The sequence below is a fragment of the Amblyraja radiata genome, chromosome 39 (assembly GCF_010909765.2).
Source record: "Amblyraja radiata isolate CabotCenter1 chromosome 39, sAmbRad1.1.pri, whole genome shotgun sequence".
In the NCBI taxonomy this organism is placed as follows: domain Eukaryota; kingdom Metazoa; phylum Chordata; class Chondrichthyes; order Rajiformes; family Rajidae; genus Amblyraja; species Amblyraja radiata.
Window position 1 is genome coordinate 1,493,819 of NC_045994.1, and position 20,895 is coordinate 1,514,713.

The 20,895-nt window shown below is 46.6% G+C and overlaps 2 protein-coding genes across 3 annotated transcripts in view; both read left to right on the top strand.

The window, feature by feature from the left end:
* The window catches only part of LOC116967268 (protein phosphatase 1 regulatory subunit 3C-like), a 6,137-nt gene extending 4,662 nt beyond the window's left edge, over positions 1 to 1,475 (top strand). Inside the window, exon 2 of the mRNA XM_033013749.1 lies at positions 1 to 1,475. This exon is cut by the window's left edge and continues 1,864 nt beyond it. The gene's annotated coding sequence lies outside the window, so the exon portion shown is untranslated.
* A 6,214-nt stretch (positions 1,476 to 7,689) lies between these two features.
* gpat4 (glycerol-3-phosphate acyltransferase 4) overlaps positions 7,690 to 20,895 on the top strand; it is a 110,751-nt gene continuing 97,545 nt past the window's right edge. The window contains exon 1 of one of the 2 annotated variants that reach the window (XM_033013888.1): positions 7,690 to 7,959. In XM_033013888.1, coding sequence (XP_032869779.1) covers positions 7,792 to 7,959 — 168 coding nt within the window. In that variant the 5' untranslated portion in view covers positions 7,690 to 7,791. The remainder of the gene's footprint in view (positions 7,960 to 20,895) is intronic. The other variant, XM_033013889.1, reaches the window with a different exon arrangement.

Sequence of the window (20,895 nt, forward strand, 5' to 3'; positions counted from 1 at the left end):
TTCAGGTTGAGGAGAAAAGCTGCTAAACCTCCTGGTTTACCTGCACTCCTCCCCCCCCCATGCCACAGTTCAGCGGGTTTGAATCATGAGACAAGGCTTTCCTCACATTTTTAACACTGGAATAGTTTTATTAAGTGCTTTGATTTTCATTGAGGCCACAGACTAAATGCTCAAACAAGATTACCTCTTGATCAACTATGCACAATGTATAAAACAAAATATTATTGATATTGTAGGAGTAATTATTTTATGAATTGAATGGGACTGGAAATGCAAGCACCTGCGTTAGGCATTTGTCTGTGCCTCCTGCTACTGAGTGCCTTTGCAGAGGATTGAAGCTTGCAATTGAAATGGTGTTCTCCTCGGAATGAATCTCGTTCTGTCAGAATGTATTACTTGGCCGGGCTACTGTTAACTTGGCCCCGGGTTGCTGTTAAACAAAGATGGTTCTGTACTTGATCGTGAAGTTCTTCATGTTGAAGATTTAATTCATGGGGAGAATACTTGAGGCTGAAAGCTAAAATCTTTTCCAGTGGCATTACTGCTGCCCCTTCCCAGCCCCAGGTTGGGGAATACAGAATGTGGCTCTCAGTGGGGTTACTGTGGGCTTGGCCACACTGCAGGTGGTCTCACTGAGGGGGAGAACCTGGGGGAGTCTGCTCACTTGCTGAATGACACTCCACCATCAGTGGCTGACTCAGTAGCTGAGGAAGAGAAGGGGCACGTTGAAAACTGCCATCATTTTGCGATTGGATTGATATAATGTGCAACAATGGCCAATTTTCTTTGGTTTGAGATCACATTCCTGTCTTATTTCAAGACCTTTTGCTGGCCTCTGTTTCTCACCACCGGTTGTTGAGCCACCAGCACATTGGGAAAATGTTTAACAGATGAGTTGAACGATGTTTCTCTTGCTCAAACTTCCCCGAGTGCTTCTGCTAAAGCCGGCACACTGCGGTGGAGTGTGGAGGAGGTGGAGTATGTGGGATTCGGGGGTTGAAGTGAGGTGTGGCAAAGCAGAAGGCCACCAGACCCAGCCGATCCTGTAGGGTTGTGTTGTGTTCACACTTGGGTCATGGATTGTGGGTGGCACAGAAGGATGTTTTGGGGAAGTGACTCTTTTAAAGTAGCCGATAATTAAGCCGACACTGTAGGTGAAGCGTGATATCCCCAGTGTACTTGTGCACTGCAGGACGTATCCAGTGGACACCTGCAGAAAGCGTTCACTCGGGGATCGGGGTGAGATGCTCTTCTTGTTCCAAGGTGCAGTCAGTGATTTGTGAACTGCGGTCAGTTAGCTGTGAATGTGTTTCAGTGTGAATGGATGGTTCATGTCCATGGGTCGATCAGTGAACCGGGTACGACTTTCAGTTTGTATCTCCGTTGATGCTTGGCTGTTCTTAAGTTTGTTACTTTTGCATTTATTGTAGATTAATGATACATTGTACATAATAAAGTTTATAGAGTTAAATAAATATTTTCTTTGTGGTTTCATTTCCTGAAGTTGACTATTTGTAGGGCTGTTAAATGTATTAAGTTCTAATTTCCCACAGATTATGGGTGATAATATATGACCGGGGCACCAATCTTTGAGGAATAATTACTTTTAAACACAACAGGATTCACTAAGCTTTGTAGGACTGAAGTTTGGAGTTAAAAGGTTCCCGACCCGAAACGTCAACTGTCCATTCCTTCCACCGATGTTGCCTGACCCGCTGAGTTCCTCCAGTACTCGTGTCCTACTTGTATCCAGTGCATATCTTTTATTCTTTATGTCTCTCGGTTCCCTTTCCCCTGACTCTCAATCTGAAAAAGAACCTTGACCCGAAACATCACCTATTTCTTTTCTCCAGAGATGTTGCCTGACCTGCTGAGTTACTTCAGTTTTTTGTGTCTATCCTCCAGTACTTTGTTTTACTAAAGCTGTACGTACACGTGGCTTCACAGAGTAGCATTGCATAAGGAGGAACTTGTGTGCAACACTCATCCGATAGAAGTCAATGTTTCAAGGAATTCAACAGTTCTGATCTCACAAGGCCACTGTCCCTGTAAGTGGCATCATGGACACATTGTGGTGAAGGCGGCTTCCAGCACACTGGCCTTCATCCGTCCTATAAGCTGGCCATTATGTTACAGTAGTACAAGACATCGGTGACGCTGCACTTGGAGTATTGTTCAGTTTTGGTCACCCTGCCATTGGAGCATAGCCATTAAGCTGGAAAGAGAGCAGAGAAGATGGAAAGAGAGCAGAGAAGATTAACAAGGAAGGTAGACAAAATTGCTGGAGAAACTCAGCGGGTGCGGCAGCATCTATGGCGCGAAGGAAATGGGCGACGTTTCAGGCCGAAATCCTTCTTCAGACTGATGTAGGGTGGGGGAGGCGGGAAGAAGAAAGGAAGAGGAGGAGCCAGAGGGCTGAGGGAGAGCTGAGAAGGGGAGGAGACAGTAAGGGCTACCGGAAATTGGAGAAGTCAATGTTTATCACGTTGAAGTGAGTTGATTGTCATGTGTCCCTGTATAGGACAATTAAATTCTTGCTTTGCTTAAGCACACAGAAAATAGTAGGCATTTACTACAAAACAGATAAATGTGTCCATATACCATGATATAAATATATACACACATGAATAAATAAACTGGTAAAGTGCAAATAACAGAAAGTGGTTATTAATAATCAGAGTTTTGTCAGAGCCAGGTTTAATAGCCTGATGGCTGTGGGGAAGTAGCTATTCCTGAACCTGGTTGTTGCAGTCTTCAGGCTCCTGTACCTTCTACCTGAAGGTAGCAGGGAGATGAGTGTGTGGCCAGGATGGTGTGGGTCTTTGATGATACTGCCAGCCTTTTTGAGGCAGCGACTGCGATAAATCCTCTCGATGGAAGGAAGGTCAGAGCCGATGATGGACTGGGCAGTGTTTACTACTTTTTGTAGTCTTTTCCTCTCCAGGGCGCTCAAATTGCCAAACCAAGCCACGATGCAACCGGTCAGTATGCTCTCGACTGTGCACCTGTAGAAGTTAATAATAATAATAATGGATGGGATTTATATAGCGCCTTTCTAATACTCAAGGCGCTTTACATCGCATTATTCATCCACTCCTCAGTCACATTCAGTGGTGGTAAGCTACTTCTGTAGCCACAGCTGCCCTGGGGCAGACTGACGGAAGCGTGGCTGCCAATCTGCGCCTACGGCCCCTCCGACCACCACCAATTACTCACACACATTCACACACAGGCAAAGGTGGGTGAAGTGTCTTGCCCAAGGACACAACGACAGTATGCACTCCAAGCGGGATTCGAACCGGCTACCTTCCGGTTGCCAGCTGAACACTTAGCCCATTGTGCCATCTGTCGTCCCAAGTTAGAGAGAGTCTTCCTTGACAATCCGACTCTCTGTAATCTTCTCAGGAAGTAGAGGCGCTGATGAGCTTTTTTGATAATTGCGTTAGTGTTCTCGGACCAGGAAAGATCTTCAGAGATGTGCACGCCCAGGAATTTGAAGTTCTTGACCCTTTCAACCATCGACCTCCTACTCCTTCCAAAGTCCACAATCAGTTCCTTGGTTTTGCTGGTGTTGAGGGCCAGGTTATTGCGCTGGCACCATATGGACAGTTGCTCGATCTCTCTTCTATATTCTGACTCATCCCCATCAGTGATACGCCTCACAATAGTGGTGTCGTCAGCGAACTTGATGATGGAGTTCGCACTGTGGTTCGCTACGCAGTCACGGGTATAGAGTGAGTACAGCAGAGGGCTGAGCACGCAGCCTTGAGGTGCTCCCGTGCTGATTGTTATCTAGGATGCAGACTGCCCAAGCAGAATATGAGGTGCTGCTCCTCCAATTTCCAGTGATCCTCACTCTAACCATGGAGGAGGCCCAGGACAGAAAGGTCGGATTCGGAATGGGAGGGGGAGTTGAAGTGCTGAGCCACCGGGAGATCAGGTTGGTTATTGCGGACCGAGCGGAGGTGTTCGGCGAAACGATCGCCAAGCCTACGCTTGGTCTCACCGATGTAGATCAGCTGACATCTAGAGCAGCGGATGCAATAGATGTGGTTGGAAGAGGTGCAGGTGAACCTCTGTCGCACCTGGAATGACTGCTTGGGTCCTTGAATGGAGTCGAGGGGGGAGGTAAAGCGACAAGTGTAGCATCTCCTGCGGTTGCAAGGGAAAGTGCCCGGCAGGAGATGGTGCGGGTGGGAAGGGAAGAATTGACCAGCGAGTTACGGAGGGAGTGGTCTTTGTGGAAAGCAGACGGGAGGATTTGGGAAGATGTGGCGAGTGGTGGGGTCACGTTGGAGGTGGCGAAACTGACGGAGGACTATTTGTTGTATGTGACGGCTAGTGGGGTGAAAGGTGAGGACTAGGGGGACTCTGCCCTTGTTACCAATGGGGGGGATGGGGAGTGAGAGCAGTGTTACAGGGTATTAAAGAGACCCTAAAGATGAGAGCACAGTAGGGGAGGGAACCCCCGTTCCCTGAAGAATGAGGACATCTCCGATGCCCTGGTGTGGAACACCTCATCCTGGAGCAGATGCGGTGTAGACGGAGGAATTGGGAGTAGGGGGATGGAGTCCTAACAGGAAGCAGGGTGGGAAGAAGGGTAGTCTAGATAGCCATGGGAGTCTGTGGGTTTATAGTGGATGTCGGTCAGAAGTCTATCACCTGCGATGGAGATAGTGAGGTCAAGAAAAGGTAGGGAAGTGTCGGAAATGGTCCAGGTGTATTTGAGTGCTGGGTGGAAGTTAGTGGTGAAGTGAAGTCAGTGAGTTGTGTGTGGGTGCAGGAGGTAGCATCAATGCAATCGTCGATGTAGCAGAGGTCGGGGATGGGGCCCTGGTACGTCTCGAACAAGGATTGTTCGATGTACCCTACAAAGAGGCAGGAATAGCTGGGGCCCATGCACGTGCCCACAGCTATGCCTTGTATTTGGAAGAAATGGGAGTAGTCAAACGAAAAGTTATTAAGAGTGAGGACCAGGGCGGAGGAGAGTATCTGTAGATGGGGATTGGTTGGTTCTCCGGTCGAGGAAGAACTGGAGGGCTTTGAGACCCTCCTGGTGGGGGATGGAGGTGTAGAGTGACTGGACGTCCATGATGAAGATGAGGGGATGGGGGCCTAGAGAATGGAATGCCTGAAAATGATGGAGAGTGTCTGAGGTGTCTTGAACATAGGTAGGGAGAAATTTAACCAGGAGGATAGGATGGAGTCAAGGTATGTGGAAATGTGTTTGGTAGGGCACGAACAGACAGAGACAATGGGTCTACCAGGACAGTCAAGTTTGTGGATTTTGGGGAGAAGGTAAAATCGGGCTGTGGGGGGCAGGGGAACAATGAGGTTGGAGGCTCGGGAGGGCAGAGAGCCGATGTTGATGGTCAGTGATGGTACTAGAGATTAACAAGGATGTTGCTAGGACTCGTGGGCAACAGCATTTCGTTCAGACCGAAAGGTCTGAATGACAAATAAAGGATTCAATTCAATTCAACTATAGGAAGAAGTTCGGCAGGCTTGAACTTGATTCCTTGGAGCACTGGAGGCTGAGGGGTGATCTTGTAGTGAAATCGTGAAGGGAATAGATAGGGTGAATGCAGAGTTTTACCCAGGGTAGGGGAATCGAGAACTAGAGGGTATACTTAAGATAAAAGGGGAAAGATTTAATCTGAACCTGAGGCAACTTTTCCACACAGGGTGTATGGAACAATCTGCCAGAGGAACTGGTTGAGGCAGGTACAATAACAACATTTTAAAAATATTTGGATAGATACACTGACAGCAAAGGTTTAGAGGTATATGGATTAAACATGGGACTGGCTTAGATGGGGCATCTTATTTGGCATGGACAAGTTTGGCCGAGGGGCCTAATTTTCTTGCTGTATGACTCTGACGCTGTCCCAAAACATAGTGGTCTTGGCCAGTAGAGTGAAGGTTGACATTGTAGATGAGCTGACACCCTGCCATTGCCCAATGTTCACATTAACACCTGACAATGGCAATGAGCAGCATCTGCTGAAGCTAACATGTCACTGAGACGTTGTCTGTTACTAGTGACAAGATAAGACACAAAGTGCTGACGTAACTCAGCATCTCTGGAGAGAAGGAATAGTGGCATTTTGGGCTGAGACCCTTTTTCAGACTAGTCGAGGAAATGAAAACGAGAGGCATCGGCCATAATGTAGAAAGACATAGAACAAATAAATGAAAGATATGCAAAAAAGTAACACGATAAAGGAAGGATCTCGACCCGAAATGTCACCCATTCCTTCTCTCCAGCTGAGTTACTCCAGCGTTTTGTGTCTTTCTAAGGAAACAGTTGTTGCCTTCCACTTTTGGGTGGTATTTGTGCGGCAGTCTTTCACTGGTTCCCTTTGGAACTCAGTGGTGAATCCCAGCACTCCCTGGTGTTCCACCTCACCACATGCTCCGTGATCCAAGCACTGCAATAAATTCCGACCTGGACTATCCTTTTCCTGCTGAGTTACTCCAGCATTTTGCATCTATCCTTCTCCAGGTTCCGTGCTGCAACGGTGATTGGCAGAAGAGACATTCCTTGGACAATTGCATGTTGCTTGTTTTTAGGCACAGTGAAATTCTTTGCTTGCGTACCCAATGTATACAAATAGCCGGCTACCCCTTTTGTTCCCCCACGCCAGGTATCCATTGTTCTCCCCCCCCCCCCTCCCCCCACCTCCCTCAGGGCAGCCCCCCCCAGGCTGGGTCCTCTATTGTTCTTCCTTCCCCCACACGGTGGTCCCCCATGCTCTCCTTGACCGCAGGTCGACCCGCGAGGCTTCGCTGCTGCCGCTGCCCAACCACGCCTCTGCGGTGTCGACCCGGGCCCCAGCCACAGGCTCCGTCGGCCGCTTCGCTGACCCAGGCTTCTACGCAGCAATCTGGGAGGCATGGAGACCACGTTCCCAGTTCACAGCCGTGGCCTGGTGAGAGAGTGGTGAATTTGTGGAATTCATTGCAACAGACAGCGAAGGAGGCCAAATCAATGAATATTTATAAAGTGTAGATTGACAGGTTCTTGATTTGTACAGGGGTTATGGGAGCAGGGCAGGAGAATGGGGTTAGGAGGGAGAGATAGATCAGCCATGATTCAATGGTGGGCGGAGTAGACTTGATGAGCTAAATGGTCTAATTCTGCTCTTAGAGCTTCTGAAAATGCTGCCAATCGCTCACCACAGATGCTGCCTGCCGTCGAGCATCTTTTATTTTAAGCAGGAAGGAACTGCAGATGCTGGTTTACACCAAAGCTGGAGTAACTCAGCGGGACAATAGACAACAGGTGGCATCACTGGAGAGAAGGAATGGGTGACGCTTCATCAGACTCCCAGTCCCAGTTTATCTTCTATTTTAACTCGGGTTTGCAGCATCTGCGTGTTTTGCAGATTTTCTTTTTTCTCTCTCTCGCTTCTCGGTGCTGCGAGTGCGCGGCCAGGCCGCAGGGGGGCGCCCGCTTGGGCATGCGCATTTCCCCGCGCCGGGAGCGCGCCTGGCCACCCGCACGTGCGCGCGCCGCCGGGTGACCGGTGGGTCTGTGACGCACGCGCGCGCTCTCGCTCGCTCGCTCGCTGTGGCGGTGACGGTGACGGTGGCGGGGGCGCGCAGGCGGGGACGCGGGCCGGGCCGGACTGGGCCGGGGGGAGGGGACAGACAGACAGACACCGCGGGCGGGCCGGGCCGGACTGGGCCGGGGCAGTGAGAGGAGGAGGAGGAGGAGGCCGCGGTAGCCGGGCCGGAGCGGAGACGAGGCCGGACACGAGGGTCCGGGTGAGGAAGGGGCCCGCAAGCATGGGCAGCTTGCTGCTGCCCTTCGACAACCTGGTGTGCATCCTACTGGGCATCTCGTTCACCGTCTGGATCACGCTGCTGCTCGTCTTCATCATCGTGCCTGCCATCTTCGGCGTGTCCTTCGGCATCCGCAAGCTCTACATGAAAACCCTGCTCAAAGTGTTTGAGGTAGGCCGGGCAGCCTTCATATCTTCATAAGTACTAGCAGCAGAATTAGGCCATTCGGCCCTTTAAGTTTACTCCGCTATTGACATATCTATCTCTCCCCCCTAACCCCATTCTCCTGCCTTCTCCACATAACCCCCGACACACGTACTAATCAAGCATCTCTGCCTTAAAAATATCCACTGACGGCGTCCACAGCCTTCTGTGGCAAATAATTCCACAGATTCACTACTATCTGACTAAATAAATTCCTCCTCATCTTCATAAAGGAACGTTCTTTAATTCGGAGGCTACCTCTGGCCCTGGACTCTCCCACTAGCGGAAACATCCTCTCCACATCCACTCTATCCAAGACTTTCCAAGTGTGTGGATGAGGGACAGTCCCTCCGTGCGGCTCCCCCATCGTTACTCCACTATACTGGCCTATAATGGATGTCTTCACTTGGTTCAAGGGCTATCATAACCAATTACTCCCACATCTGCTGATGGAGATGGTGTGTAACTTCAAGGGACAAGGGATTCTTCTCCAGTGTGTCAGGATGTCAGATCCTAGATTACATAAACTGAAACTGAGACAAGGAAGTTATGTCCTGATTTAATAAGAATGGATAGGACCTGAAGGCGTATTTTGTTAGTCTGAAGAAGCGTCTTGATCCAAAACTTCACCTATTCCTTTTCTCCAGAAATTATGTCTGACTCGCTGAGTTACTCCATCTTTTTGTGTCTATCTTGAGATTTACCTAAAATTATAAGAAAGGACACGATGTTCTGGAGTAACTCAGCGGGTCAGGCAGCATCTCTGGAGAACATGGATCAGTATCAGAAAATATGACCAGGTAAAAGTAGAGTGGGAGCTGTCACCTTGAAGTATGTCTACATCTGACAAGTGAGGATCTTTTAAAACTAGAATAGTTCAGGGATAATGTTGCTCTGTAAATGTGAAAGCAAGTCCAAGCAGGAATCCTGGATGTCAAGGATGTTGAGGGTTGGGTAAACAGGGGAATCCTATGGCTGTGTAGAGAACTGAAAACAGGCAGGCCTGACATGAGTGGGGGTGGGGAGGGTCACGTTAAAAAAAATTAAATTTGGAGCACAGACAGGGCGGGAAATATCACAGGTGGACGAGGTTAAGGAAAATATCAATATATATTCTAAGTATTTCATGGGCAAGAGGGTAACTGGTAAAAATATTGGAACCAAAAGGGATGAAGATTAGGTCTTTAGTATATATAGTTGACAAGAGAAGGACATTGTAGTTTGAGAATTCTGGGAAGGGGCTGTGAAATTGTCAAACATGTTATTGTTAAAATGGGGAAGTTATTAGATGCCTCAGTTGACTCGAATATGGATGCCAGACAACGACAAGGGATAAGATTGCTCGGGCTATGACAGATTTTTAAGCGGGTGACTGGAGGATGCTAGATGACTGAAGCTCAGCAAATGTGGGACCTTTATTCAGAAAGGGCAGCAGGATGACTGCAGAGCACAGAGTGAGAAAGGACATTCTTGCTATTGAGGGAGTGCAGCGTAGGTTTACAAGGTTAATTCCCGGGATGGCAGGACTGTCATATGCTGAGAGAATGGTGCGGCTGGGCTTGTATACTCTGGAGTTTAGGAGGATGAGAGGGAATCTTATTGAAACGTAAGATTATTAAGGGTTTGGACATGATAGAGGCAGGAAACATGTTTCCGATGTTGGAGGAGTCCAGAACCAGGGGCCACAGTTTACGAATAAGGGTAAGCTATTTAGAATGGAGACGAGGAAACACTTTTTCTCACAGAGAGTCTGTGGAATTCTTTGCCTCAGAGAGCGGTGGAGGCCGGTTCTCTGGATACTTTCAAGAGAGAGCTAGATAGGGCTCTTAAAGATAGCGGAGTCAGGGGATATGGTGAGAAGGCAGGAATGGGGTACTGATTGTGGATGATCACATTGAATGGCGGTGCTGGCTCGAAGGGCCGAATGGCCTACTCCTGCACCTATTGTCTATTGTCTAACTCGCTAAACTCCTGTCATAGAAGGAAACTGATGCAGGGTCTCGACCCAAAATTCTCTTTGCCTCCACAGATGTTGCTCGACCTGCTGAATTCCTCCGGCTGTTTGTTTATAACCATATAATAACCATATAACAATTACAGCACGGAAACAGGCCATCTCGACCCTTCTAGTCCGTGCCGAACACATAATCTCCCCTAGTCCCATATACCTGCGCTCAGACCATAACCCTCCATTCCTTTCCCATCCATATAACTATCCAATTTATTTTTAAATGATAAAAACGAACCTGCCTCCACCACCTTCATTGGAAGCTCATTCCACACAGCTACCACTCTCTGAGTAAGCCTCAGACATATTCTTCAGGGTAATGGCAGGCCTGTGAATGTCGGTTATCAGTCGGAATGTTACTGGAGAGAAACTGAGAAAGTCAGCATGGCTTTAATGGGGGATCCTGTTGGGCCAATTTGATTGACATTTTCAAAGGGATAAAGTGTATTGATGAAGACTGCAATTAATATAGTCAGCATGGATAGGTCGTTATATTAATATGGTCAATAGAGAAAGGCATTTGAGAAAGAAACTAGGTACAAATTGGTTGATAATAGGAGGCAGAGTGATGATGGAGGATTGCTTTTGTGATTGGGAGCCTGTGCCCAGTGGTTTATCACAGATCAGTACCGTGACCTCTGTTGTTTGTCATATACATTGGTAATCTGGAGGTGAATTTGGGAGTTATGATTAGTGAGTTTACAGTACACAGAAACTGGTGGAGCTGTTGATTGTGGGTGAAGTAGACCAGGCTACACAATGATACTTCTGAGTTGGTGATAGACACAAAATGCTGGAGTAACTCAGCGGGAATAGGTGACGTTTTTGTGACTGGGATGGTTGGTGATAGGGGCAGAGCAATACAAACATAATTTGAAGTGTGAGGTGATGCATTATCAAAGGCAGAAAGACATTTGAGTACAGTGTCGGCTGTGCTTCAGTGAACCGCACTCTTGGAGACTACACTGAGCTCGGGTGCGGCTCCAGACCTTTCAGCATATAATCCTGGTTGACACTGAGGGAATGTTACGCTGAAGGTCAGAATATGAGAGGGGGCACTGCTTGAGACACTCGACACCAATGGGAACTGTTGGTCCCATCGGGGTCCGTTGCTGGTCGCCATGGAACAATGCTCCTGCCTTATTTTACCTTCCAGAATGGAAGTGGAGGGTATGTCTTCCATTGAGAATGGGTGAAATAATGAGTGGAGAAGAAATAAAATTATAAGGGAAAAAAAAAGATTTGCTCATTTGGAAATTGTATCAGCATCAACTTGTTGCAGTGAACCAACCTGTTACTGCCTCAACTCTGCATTATCCAGCCCTCTCTTCACTTATTCTTTCCTCCGAGAACAGTTTTAGTGTTTATCCATGTCCTTTTTAAAAGGCTTTTCTGAATCACTGCTTTTGGCCAGGACATTCATTGTTTAAATCTCCTTGGCAAGTAAATAGAAGCTAACCTCTCCTTGGTTCTTCCAGCTATCAGTTATTTATAACCTTCCATTATCAGTTTGGCATAAAAACAGTGATTTTGACTGATTTTGGCCCATGTGGTTCCCTCAGTTTGGAACCCCCGTCACCAATACTGGTTTGAGGCGAGGTCATAGAACAGACCCAGCATCTCATTTCTGATGATGTGTCACCAACCTGATATATTAATACTGTTTATCTCCACTAGCCTGAAATGTTGAGTGCTTCTGGCCATTTCAAGTCAAGTCAAGAGAGTTTATTTCTGCTTTTATGCAACTGTAACCTTGTTCCAGTGAAAGGGGCTGGGCTTCTTTATCTTTGCATTTATGGGTAATTTATATAAGGGGTTTGTTCTACATCTTTTCAATAGTGTTAACATCTGTTCTAAAGTAAGCAAATTTGGCATAATAATCTATGCTTAAGTTTAAGCAGTTTTTTGCTGATTTAATCATGCATCTTTCATTTTGTATACTATTCTATTTATAAATTGTAGTCAAAACATAGTCACAGAGCGACACAGAATGCTGCCTGGTTTAGAGGGTATCACCAATGAGATGTTGAACATTACCAATAAAGAAAGGTATTACCGGTTGGAAGAGGTTCTCTAGAACATTGGATGTTGAGGGGAGAACTGATAGAAGCATATAACATTATGAAAGATAATTCATAAACCAGGCAGCATTCTGTATTGCTCTGTGATTATGTTTAGACTACCATTTATAAGTAGGGGAATAGCTTTAAGCGGAGAGGGGCAAGGTTCAAATGAAATGTGGGGGCAAGTTTATTTTGTACAGAGGGTGGTGTCCACCTGGAATGCGCTGCCAGGGGTAGTGGTCAAGACAGATACAATAGTGACATTTAAGAGGCTTTTAGATGGGCACATGATATACAGGGAATGGGGGGGTATGGATCATGTGTAGGCAGATATTAGTTTTGAAACAAGGAACTGCAGATGCTGGTTTATCCAAAAGACACAAGGTCCTGGAATAACTCAGCGGGTCAGGCAACATATCTGGAGATCATGGATAGGTGACGTTTTAGGTTAGAATCCTGCTTCAGACTGATCTATCTGGTAAACCTCCTCTGCACCGTCTCCAAAGCCTCCACATCTTTCCTGTAATGAGGCGACCAGAACTTCACACAATGTTTCAAATGCGGCCTAGCAATGAAGGCAAGCTTGCCTTCCTATCTAATTGCCACCACCCTATCTAATTTTGCTGCCACCTTTAGCAAGCTATGAACTTGACCTCCAAGATCCCTCTGTACATCAGAACTGTTAAGGTTCTTGCCTTAACTGTATATTCTCTCCTTACATTCAAATGTCCATAGTGCATCACTTCACACTTGCTTGGATTAAACTCCATCTACCATTTCTCCGCCCATTTCTGCAGTTGATCTATATCCCGCTGTATCTTCTGACAGCTTTCATTACTGAGTCTGCAACTCCCAATTTTGGTATCGTCATCAAATTTACTCTTCAACCCATCTCTATTTATGTCTATGGCATTTATATATATATATCACAAACAGCAGCGATCCCTGCACAAATCCCTGCGGAACTCCAGCCAGAATATCTACCTTCTGCTTCTGTTTTATATGATTAAGCCAGTTCCAAAACCATACGACCAAATTATTGTGAATCCTGTACATCTTAATCTTATGGATTAGCCTATAATTATGAGAGACCTTATCAAAATCTTTACTAAAATTGATGTATATACCTTCATCAATCTCCTTCGCCTCCACATCAAAAAACCCAATGAGGTTAATCAGACACATGACCTGCCACATACAAAACCACTCTGGCTATCCCTAATTAGCCCATTCTCTTCCAAATTGGAGTAAATCTTATCTGTAAGAATTCTCTCCAGTAGTTTCCCTGCCACTGACTGGCCTATAGTTCTCTGGATTCTCTCGTCTTCTTTTCTTAAACAAAAGAACCACATTGGCCACTCCAGCCATCCAGGATCTTACCTTTGGCTAGAGAAGAAACAAAGATCCTCATCCAGGTCCCTGCAAGCTTCTCTCTTGCCTCCCTCAATAACCTGGGATAGATTCCCTCAGGCCCAGGGGACATCCACCTTAATGTTCTTCAAGAACCTCAGCACCACCTCCTTCTCGATCTCAAAATACTGTAGCATATTTGTATTCTCGACACTGATCTTCAAGTTCTTCTCCTTGGTGAACACAGATGCAAAGTACACGTTTAGTACCTCACCTACATCAGGGCTCGAAATTAGAGGTTGCCCGGGTGCCATTGACCATTCAAAGTGCAGCCGGGCAACCTAAATGCCGACTCATTTTGCCGGTCTTGGCAATCAAATACTGGTTTATACCGATAGACACAAAAAACTGGGTGCGTGGTGGCGAAGGGTCGAAGCGAATGACGGGCTCCGAACAGCGGCAACAGCGGCCGCGATAGCGGCTACACCGCATCCTTCTCCCGCACCCCGCCCGGCGGAAGGAACCTCCCTCTCTCCCTCCTCCCGGCCTCGGCGTGCGGGAGGGGTTGTGGGAGCTCCGTTGGCGGATTTGCAAGCAGTGGCGGTTATCAGGGCGATAGCGGCCAAAGATCTTATAGCGGAGCTATATAAGATCTTTGATAGCGGCCGCAAATCCGCCAACGGTGCTTTCACAACCCCTCCCGCACGCCGAGGCCGGGAGGAGAGGGAGGAGGAGGGGGAGGCGGAGGCCTCCTTCTGCCGTCTGAAGCAGCTGCACGACAGATCCTATAGCTAGAGGATCTTTGAGCTGCACCGCTCGGCCCCGCACCTTCCTGTCGGTTGGCGGAGGAGGGAGGCGGTGGCATGGAGGCGGCGGCACTTTGGCGTTGGACAGGGACGGCCAAGGCAGCGGGGCGATGTTGTCCCAGGAGCGCTGACTTTCCTTCCTCCCCACCTCCTCTACCCCCCCCCCCCCCCATCTATTCATCACCCTACCCAACTCTCATTGATTCTCCTGCCACCCCCCCCCCCCCCCCCCCCCCCCATCTATCCTGCACTGGTCCCCCAATTCATCCTGTACTGATCCCCCTTCCCATCCATCCTGCACTTCTCCCCCGATTCATACTGCACTGATCCGCCCATTCATCCGTACTGACCCACCCTCCATTTACCTTGCACCAATCCCCCCATCCATCCTGTAGTGATCCCCCATCCATCCTGTACTGATCCCTCATGCATCCTGCACTGATCCCCTCATGCATCCTGCACTGATCCCCTCATGCATCCTGCACTGATCCCCTCATGCATCCTGTACTGATCCCCTCCTTCATCCTGTACTGATCTCCCATTCATCCTATACTGATCCCCTCCTTCATCCTGTACTGATCCCCTCATTCATCCTGTAGTGATTACCCATTCATCCTGCACAGACCCTCTGATCCACAGTCCTGACCCCCCCCCAATTCATCCTGTGCTGACCCCCCCCCAATCTATCCTGTACTGATCCCCCCCATTCAAGAAGAATGGGAGGAACAGTTTGAAGAAGGGTCTCGACCCGAAACGTTGCATATTTCCTTAGCTCCATAGATGCTGCCTCACCTGCTGAATTTCTCCAGCATTTTTGTCTACCCCCATTCATCCTGTACTGATCCCCCCCATTCCCCCCCCCCTCCCCCGCCATCTATCTACCCCACACTGATTCACACACACCCTGACCCTATTGTGCTTCATGGTCTTCAGAGCGAACATTGACTATGTTTCATAACGGAATGGAATCAAACGTGTTTTAATTCCCAATGTTATTATTTGTTTTGACACCTTTAAACATATTACCAAAAGAACATTTGTTGCAGTTATGTCCTTTGGCCATCTCTTGTCAGTTAGTGTAATGTCAGATGGGTAGTCGGTTTTAACAACTATTATCATAAAATGCCTTTAGAAATTTCCTTGCAACCTGTATATTTTGTTGTGGATAAATTATGTGGGAAGCGAGAGTGTTTCTGTGCCAATAGCAATAACGACCCATGCTATGGCCATATTATGGTAATTTTTGGTCCTTCACAGAAAACATGCTTGCATCAATTGCAATATGTAAAAAGAGTTGAGATATTGAATTATAATTTTGCTGCATGTCATTGCGGTATATATAATGTCTTGATTGGTGAATATGTTTCGTTTGTGACTTTATGCAGAAATAATATGTGAATGTAGATAGAAGTGCTGGAGAAACTCAGCGGATGCGGCAGCATCTATGGAGCGAAGGAAATGGGCAAAGTTTCGGGCCGAAACCCTTCTTCAGACTGATGGGGTTCGGCCTGAAATGTTGCCTATTTCCTTTGCTCCATAGATGCTGCTGCACCTGCTGAGTTTCTCCAGCACTTTTGTCTACCTTCGATTTTCCAGCATCTGCAGTTCCTTCTTGAACATAATATGTGAATGCTTCATTGAGCATAATTCCAACTGGCAACTACGCACTTCATCCAAGCACATTATCACATGCTTCATGCAAACCGTCTTAAATGACCACCTAAACTGTCATTTGGCAACCTAAAAAGCTGTCAAGGTTGCCCGGCTGGCAACAGGGAAAAAAAGTTAAGCGAGAGCCCTGCTACATCCTCCGACTCATAGTCATAGAATGATACAGTGTGGAAACAGGCCCTTTGGCCCAACTCGCCCACACCGGCCAACAATGTCTCAGCTACCCTAGTCCCAATTGCCTACGCTTGGTCCATATCCCTCCAAACCTTCTCCTATCCATGTACCTGTCTAACTGTTTCTTAAACGATGGGATAGTCCCAGTCTCAAATATCTCCTCTGGCAGCTCGTTCCATACACCCACCACCCTTTGTGTGAAAAAGTCACCCATTGGATTCTTATTAAATCTTTTCCACTTCACCTTGAACCTATGTCCTCTGGTCCTTGATCCCCCTACTCTGGGCAAAAGACTCTGCATCTATCTGATCTATTCGTCTCATGATTTTGTGTACCTCGAAAGATCTTCCCTAATCCTCCTACGCTCCAAGCCCTCCTACGCAGCTGGGCTTGCACACTCTGTAGTTTAGAAGGATGAGAGGTGATCTCATTGAAACATATATAACCATATAACAATTTAACAATATAACAATATAACAATATAAGATTGTTAAGAGGCAGGAAACATGTTCCTGATGTTGGGGGAGTCCAGAACCAGGGGCCACAGTTTAAGAATAAGGAGTAAGCCATTTGGAACGGAGACGAGGAAACACTTTTTCTCACAGAGAGTGGTGAGTCTGTGGAATTCTCTGCCTCAGAGGGCGGTGGAGGCAGGTTCTCGGGATGCTTTAAAGAGAGAGCTAGATAGGGCTCTTAAAAATAGCGGAGTCAGGGGATATGGGGAGAAGGCAGGAACGGGATACTGTTCAGCCATGATCACATTGAATGGCGGTGCTGGCTCGAAGGGCCGAATGGCCTACTCCTGCACCTATTGTCTATTGTGTATTGTCTATTGTCATGGAATAGAGTCCCGACCTACTCAATTTCCCCCTGTAGCTCACACCCTCTAGTCCTGGCAACATCCTTGTAAATCTTTTCTGAACCCTTTCAAGCTTGACAATATCTTTCCCATAGCAGACCTGAACACAATATTCTAAATGCAATCTCACCAACGTCTTATACAACTGCAACTTATACTCTGACAGATGAAGGCCAAGAAACATGCACTTATACTCCTAAATCCCTCTGCTCTACAACACTACCCAGAGGCCTACCATTTACTGCCTAGGTCCTGCCCTTGTTCGACGTCTCAAAATGCAACACTTCACATTTCTCTGTATAAAATTCCATCAACCAAATCTCTGCCCACCTGGCCAATCGATCAAAATCCTGCTGCAATCTTTCACAATCATCTTCACTATCTGCAAAACCACTAACTTTTGTATCATTAGCAAACTTGCTAATCTTGCCCTATATGTTCTCACCCAAATCATTGATATAGATGACAAACAGTAACGGGCCCAACACCAAACCCTGAGGCACACACTAGTTACAGGACTCCAGTCCGGGAAGCAACCTTCCACCATCACCCTCTGCTTCCTTCCATGGAGCCAATTTGCTTTCCATTCAGCTATCTCCCCTTCGGTCTCATGCTATCCAACTTGTCGAATGCCTTACTGCGTCTCTTTACACAACATCTACAGCTCTGCCCTCATCAACCTTTTTGGTCACATCTTCAAAAAAATCAATCAGATTTGAGGGACACGACCTCCCACGAACAAAACTTGTATAACCTATCCCTCAGAATACTCTCCAGTAACCTACCAACTATAGATGTTAAGCTCACCGGCCTATAGTTCCCAGCATTTTCCCTGCAGCCCATCTTGAATAGAGGCACAACATTTGCCACCCTCCAGTCTTCCGGCACCTCTCCTGTATTTAAGGACGACTTATAATTTTCATCCAAGGCTCCCGCAATTACCTCTCTAGTTTCCTGCCATGTCCTCGGATATATCTCCTAACCATATTATATGTTATATGGTTATATGGTTATATCTGATCAAGCCCTAGAGATTTGTCTACCTTCAAACACGACAGTACCTTCAGTACTTCTTCGACAGTAACCCTGACTGCTCACGACACTTCCAGTGACTGGTCCAATTTCCTCCGTCCTACTGTCTTTCTCCTCGGTAAATACAGAGGAGAAATACTAATTTAGAACCTTGCCCATCCCCTGTGGTTCCGCACAGAGGTGAACGCTTTGATTCCTGAGAGGTCCCACTCTCTCTAGTTACCCATTCCCCCCCTATGCATTTATAAAATCTTTTTCGATTGTCCTTAATGCTACCAACCAGAGCTATCTCCTGGCCCTTTTTTGCCCTTCTGATTTCCTTTTTTAGTTTACTCCTTAGTTCCCAAAACTCCTCCATGGATGCATCCCAGCTGCCTATACCTGTCCCATGCACCTTCTTGTTTTTGACGAATGACTCAATTTCCCTCGTCAGCCAAACTTCCTTACGTTTGCCTGCTTTGTCCTTCACTCTAACGGGGACGTACACATCCTCAGCTTTCCTCAGTACTTTTAAAAACATCCCACTTGGTCGATGTTCCTTTCCCCTCAAATAACATGCTCCAGTCAACTTGAGCGAGACCTTCTCTCATACATAGCTGCCAAGTAGTACGGATTTTCCGTATTTCATATGGAAATACGATACGAATATGGAAATACTAGTTCGCGTTGTTAAATACAGATTTAAAAAAAAGACGACCATGGATAATTGTGACAACGAGTCACCGCTGCACCGGCCATGAGACGAAAACGATTTGTTAACTACCACTGTTAGCACTTGTTAACAGCCAGTAGTTTACACATAGTAATACAATGTGTCACCCATACATCGATCTACCTTCCTCAGTAAATATAATTGTGTTTTGACCAAGTATTAATGACGCCGCGTTCCTTTGAATAAAATTAATGGGAGAATTTCTTAAAACCCACTGTCATTAAGGGCTCCGGACCGCGAGCATGGGCTTCTTCCTGGTGTGCAGGGACAGACATTCACCCACGTTATTTTTAAGAAGGAACTGTATTGGAACAATCGAAGGTAGACAAAAATGCTGGAGAAACTCGCGGGTGAGACAAAAATGCTGGATGCTGCCTCACCCGCTGAGTTTCTCCAGCATTTTTGTCCACCTACGTTATTTAGTAATTTGTACCCATCATTTAGGGATGTTATATGAATTTTAAAAAATTAAGATTATGTGTGTTTTCTCTCTCTCCTTCAACGTTAATTCTTCTGTTTGCCTTTATTTGCTTCCGTTTTATTTAGTGTTATTTATCATGTTGTGGTTGTAGCTTTTGTACGATTTAAACTTATCCGATTTTTAAACTTCATATAAGTTCATAGCGTCGCCCGGCTATCTTTCACTACTTGACTCGTGCTCTTGAGATATTATTTCATGATGCTCAGATGATCTTCTAATGCGGTAATTGTACCGAGCGTTAAATCCCTCCAGCTGTACCTGCAACTGAAATCCGATTTTTGTTTTGTTTTCCTATTTGTCAATTTTTTGTTGACCGATTATTTGGCGGCCAATCAACTGCTGTCTCTAAAAGGGTTGCATCCAATCACTGACCAGCTTCCCTTAAAATTCCCATCCAATCAACAAATCGGTCTCCTCCCATCCAATCAGCCGCTGTCTCCAAGGGCATTGTGTCCAATCACATAATGCACTGGTCACTCGGCTGCCAATCAGACGCAGTCTCCGAGGGGCATTGCGACCAATCACCGACCAGCTTCCCTTACTGAAGCAGACGATGGCTGCAGCCAACACAGCGAGAGAGAGAGAAGAGAGAGAGAGAGAGAGATGCGAGAAAGCAACTATGACATATAATACACAATAAACTGTATTACAAATATACAATAAACAAGTTAAGGGCCTGTCCCACTTTCACGACCTCTGCTGAGTTTGCCCTTGACTCATACTCACAGCATGGTCGTCACGAGGTCATAGGTAGGTCGTAGCAGCTCTTGATGCTAGTCGTAGGTACTCGTGGCATCAAGTAGGTCGGGGCGTTTTTTCTAGCATGGTGAAAAATGTCCACGAGTAAAAAAGGTCGTGAATTAGGTCGTGAAAGTGGGACAGGCCCTTTATGCATTCTTGTACTCTTTGTACTCTTACATGGGTACGACCGCACATTTAAAAAAAATTCAGACAAATGGCACCGCGTAAAAATACTGATTTCCTCGGCAAAATACTGATTTTCAGGTACTGGAGTACTGAAATGCTCTGACAAAACTCTGCTCATATCCTCAAAGTTGGCCTTACCCCAGTTGAGCATTTTAATGCGTGGACCCTCTCCGTCCCTATCCATTACTATCTTAAACCTCATCGAACTGTGGTCACTGGTTCCAAAAGGCTCCTCCACACACACTTCATTAACTTGCTCTTCCCATTTTCCCAATACTAGATCCAGTGTTGCCCTCTCATGTGGGGGCCTCCACATACTGCTGAAGAAAACTCTCCTAAACACTTTTGAGGAATTGCACCCCATCTAAACCCTTCACGCTATGATTTTCCCAGTCTATTTTGGGAAAGTTAAAATCCCCAACCACAACAACCTTATTTGACCTGCAACTGTCTGAAATATTCCCGGCACATTTGTTCATCTAAATCCCGTTGACTATTCGGAGGTTTGTAGTACATGGAAACATAGAAAATAGGTGCAGGAGTAGGCCATTCGGCCCTTCGAACCTGCCATTCAATATGATCATGGCTAGTCATCCAACTCAGTATCCTGTACCTGCCTTCTCTCCATACCCCCTGATCCCTTTAGCCACAAGGGCCACATCTAACTCCCTCTTAAATATAGCCAATGAACTGGCCTCAACTACCTTCTGTGGCAGAGAATTCCAGAGATTCACCACTCTCTGTGTGAAAAGTGTTTTTCTCATCTCTGTCCTAAAAGATTTTCCCCTTATCCTTAAACTGTGACCCCTTGTTCTGGACT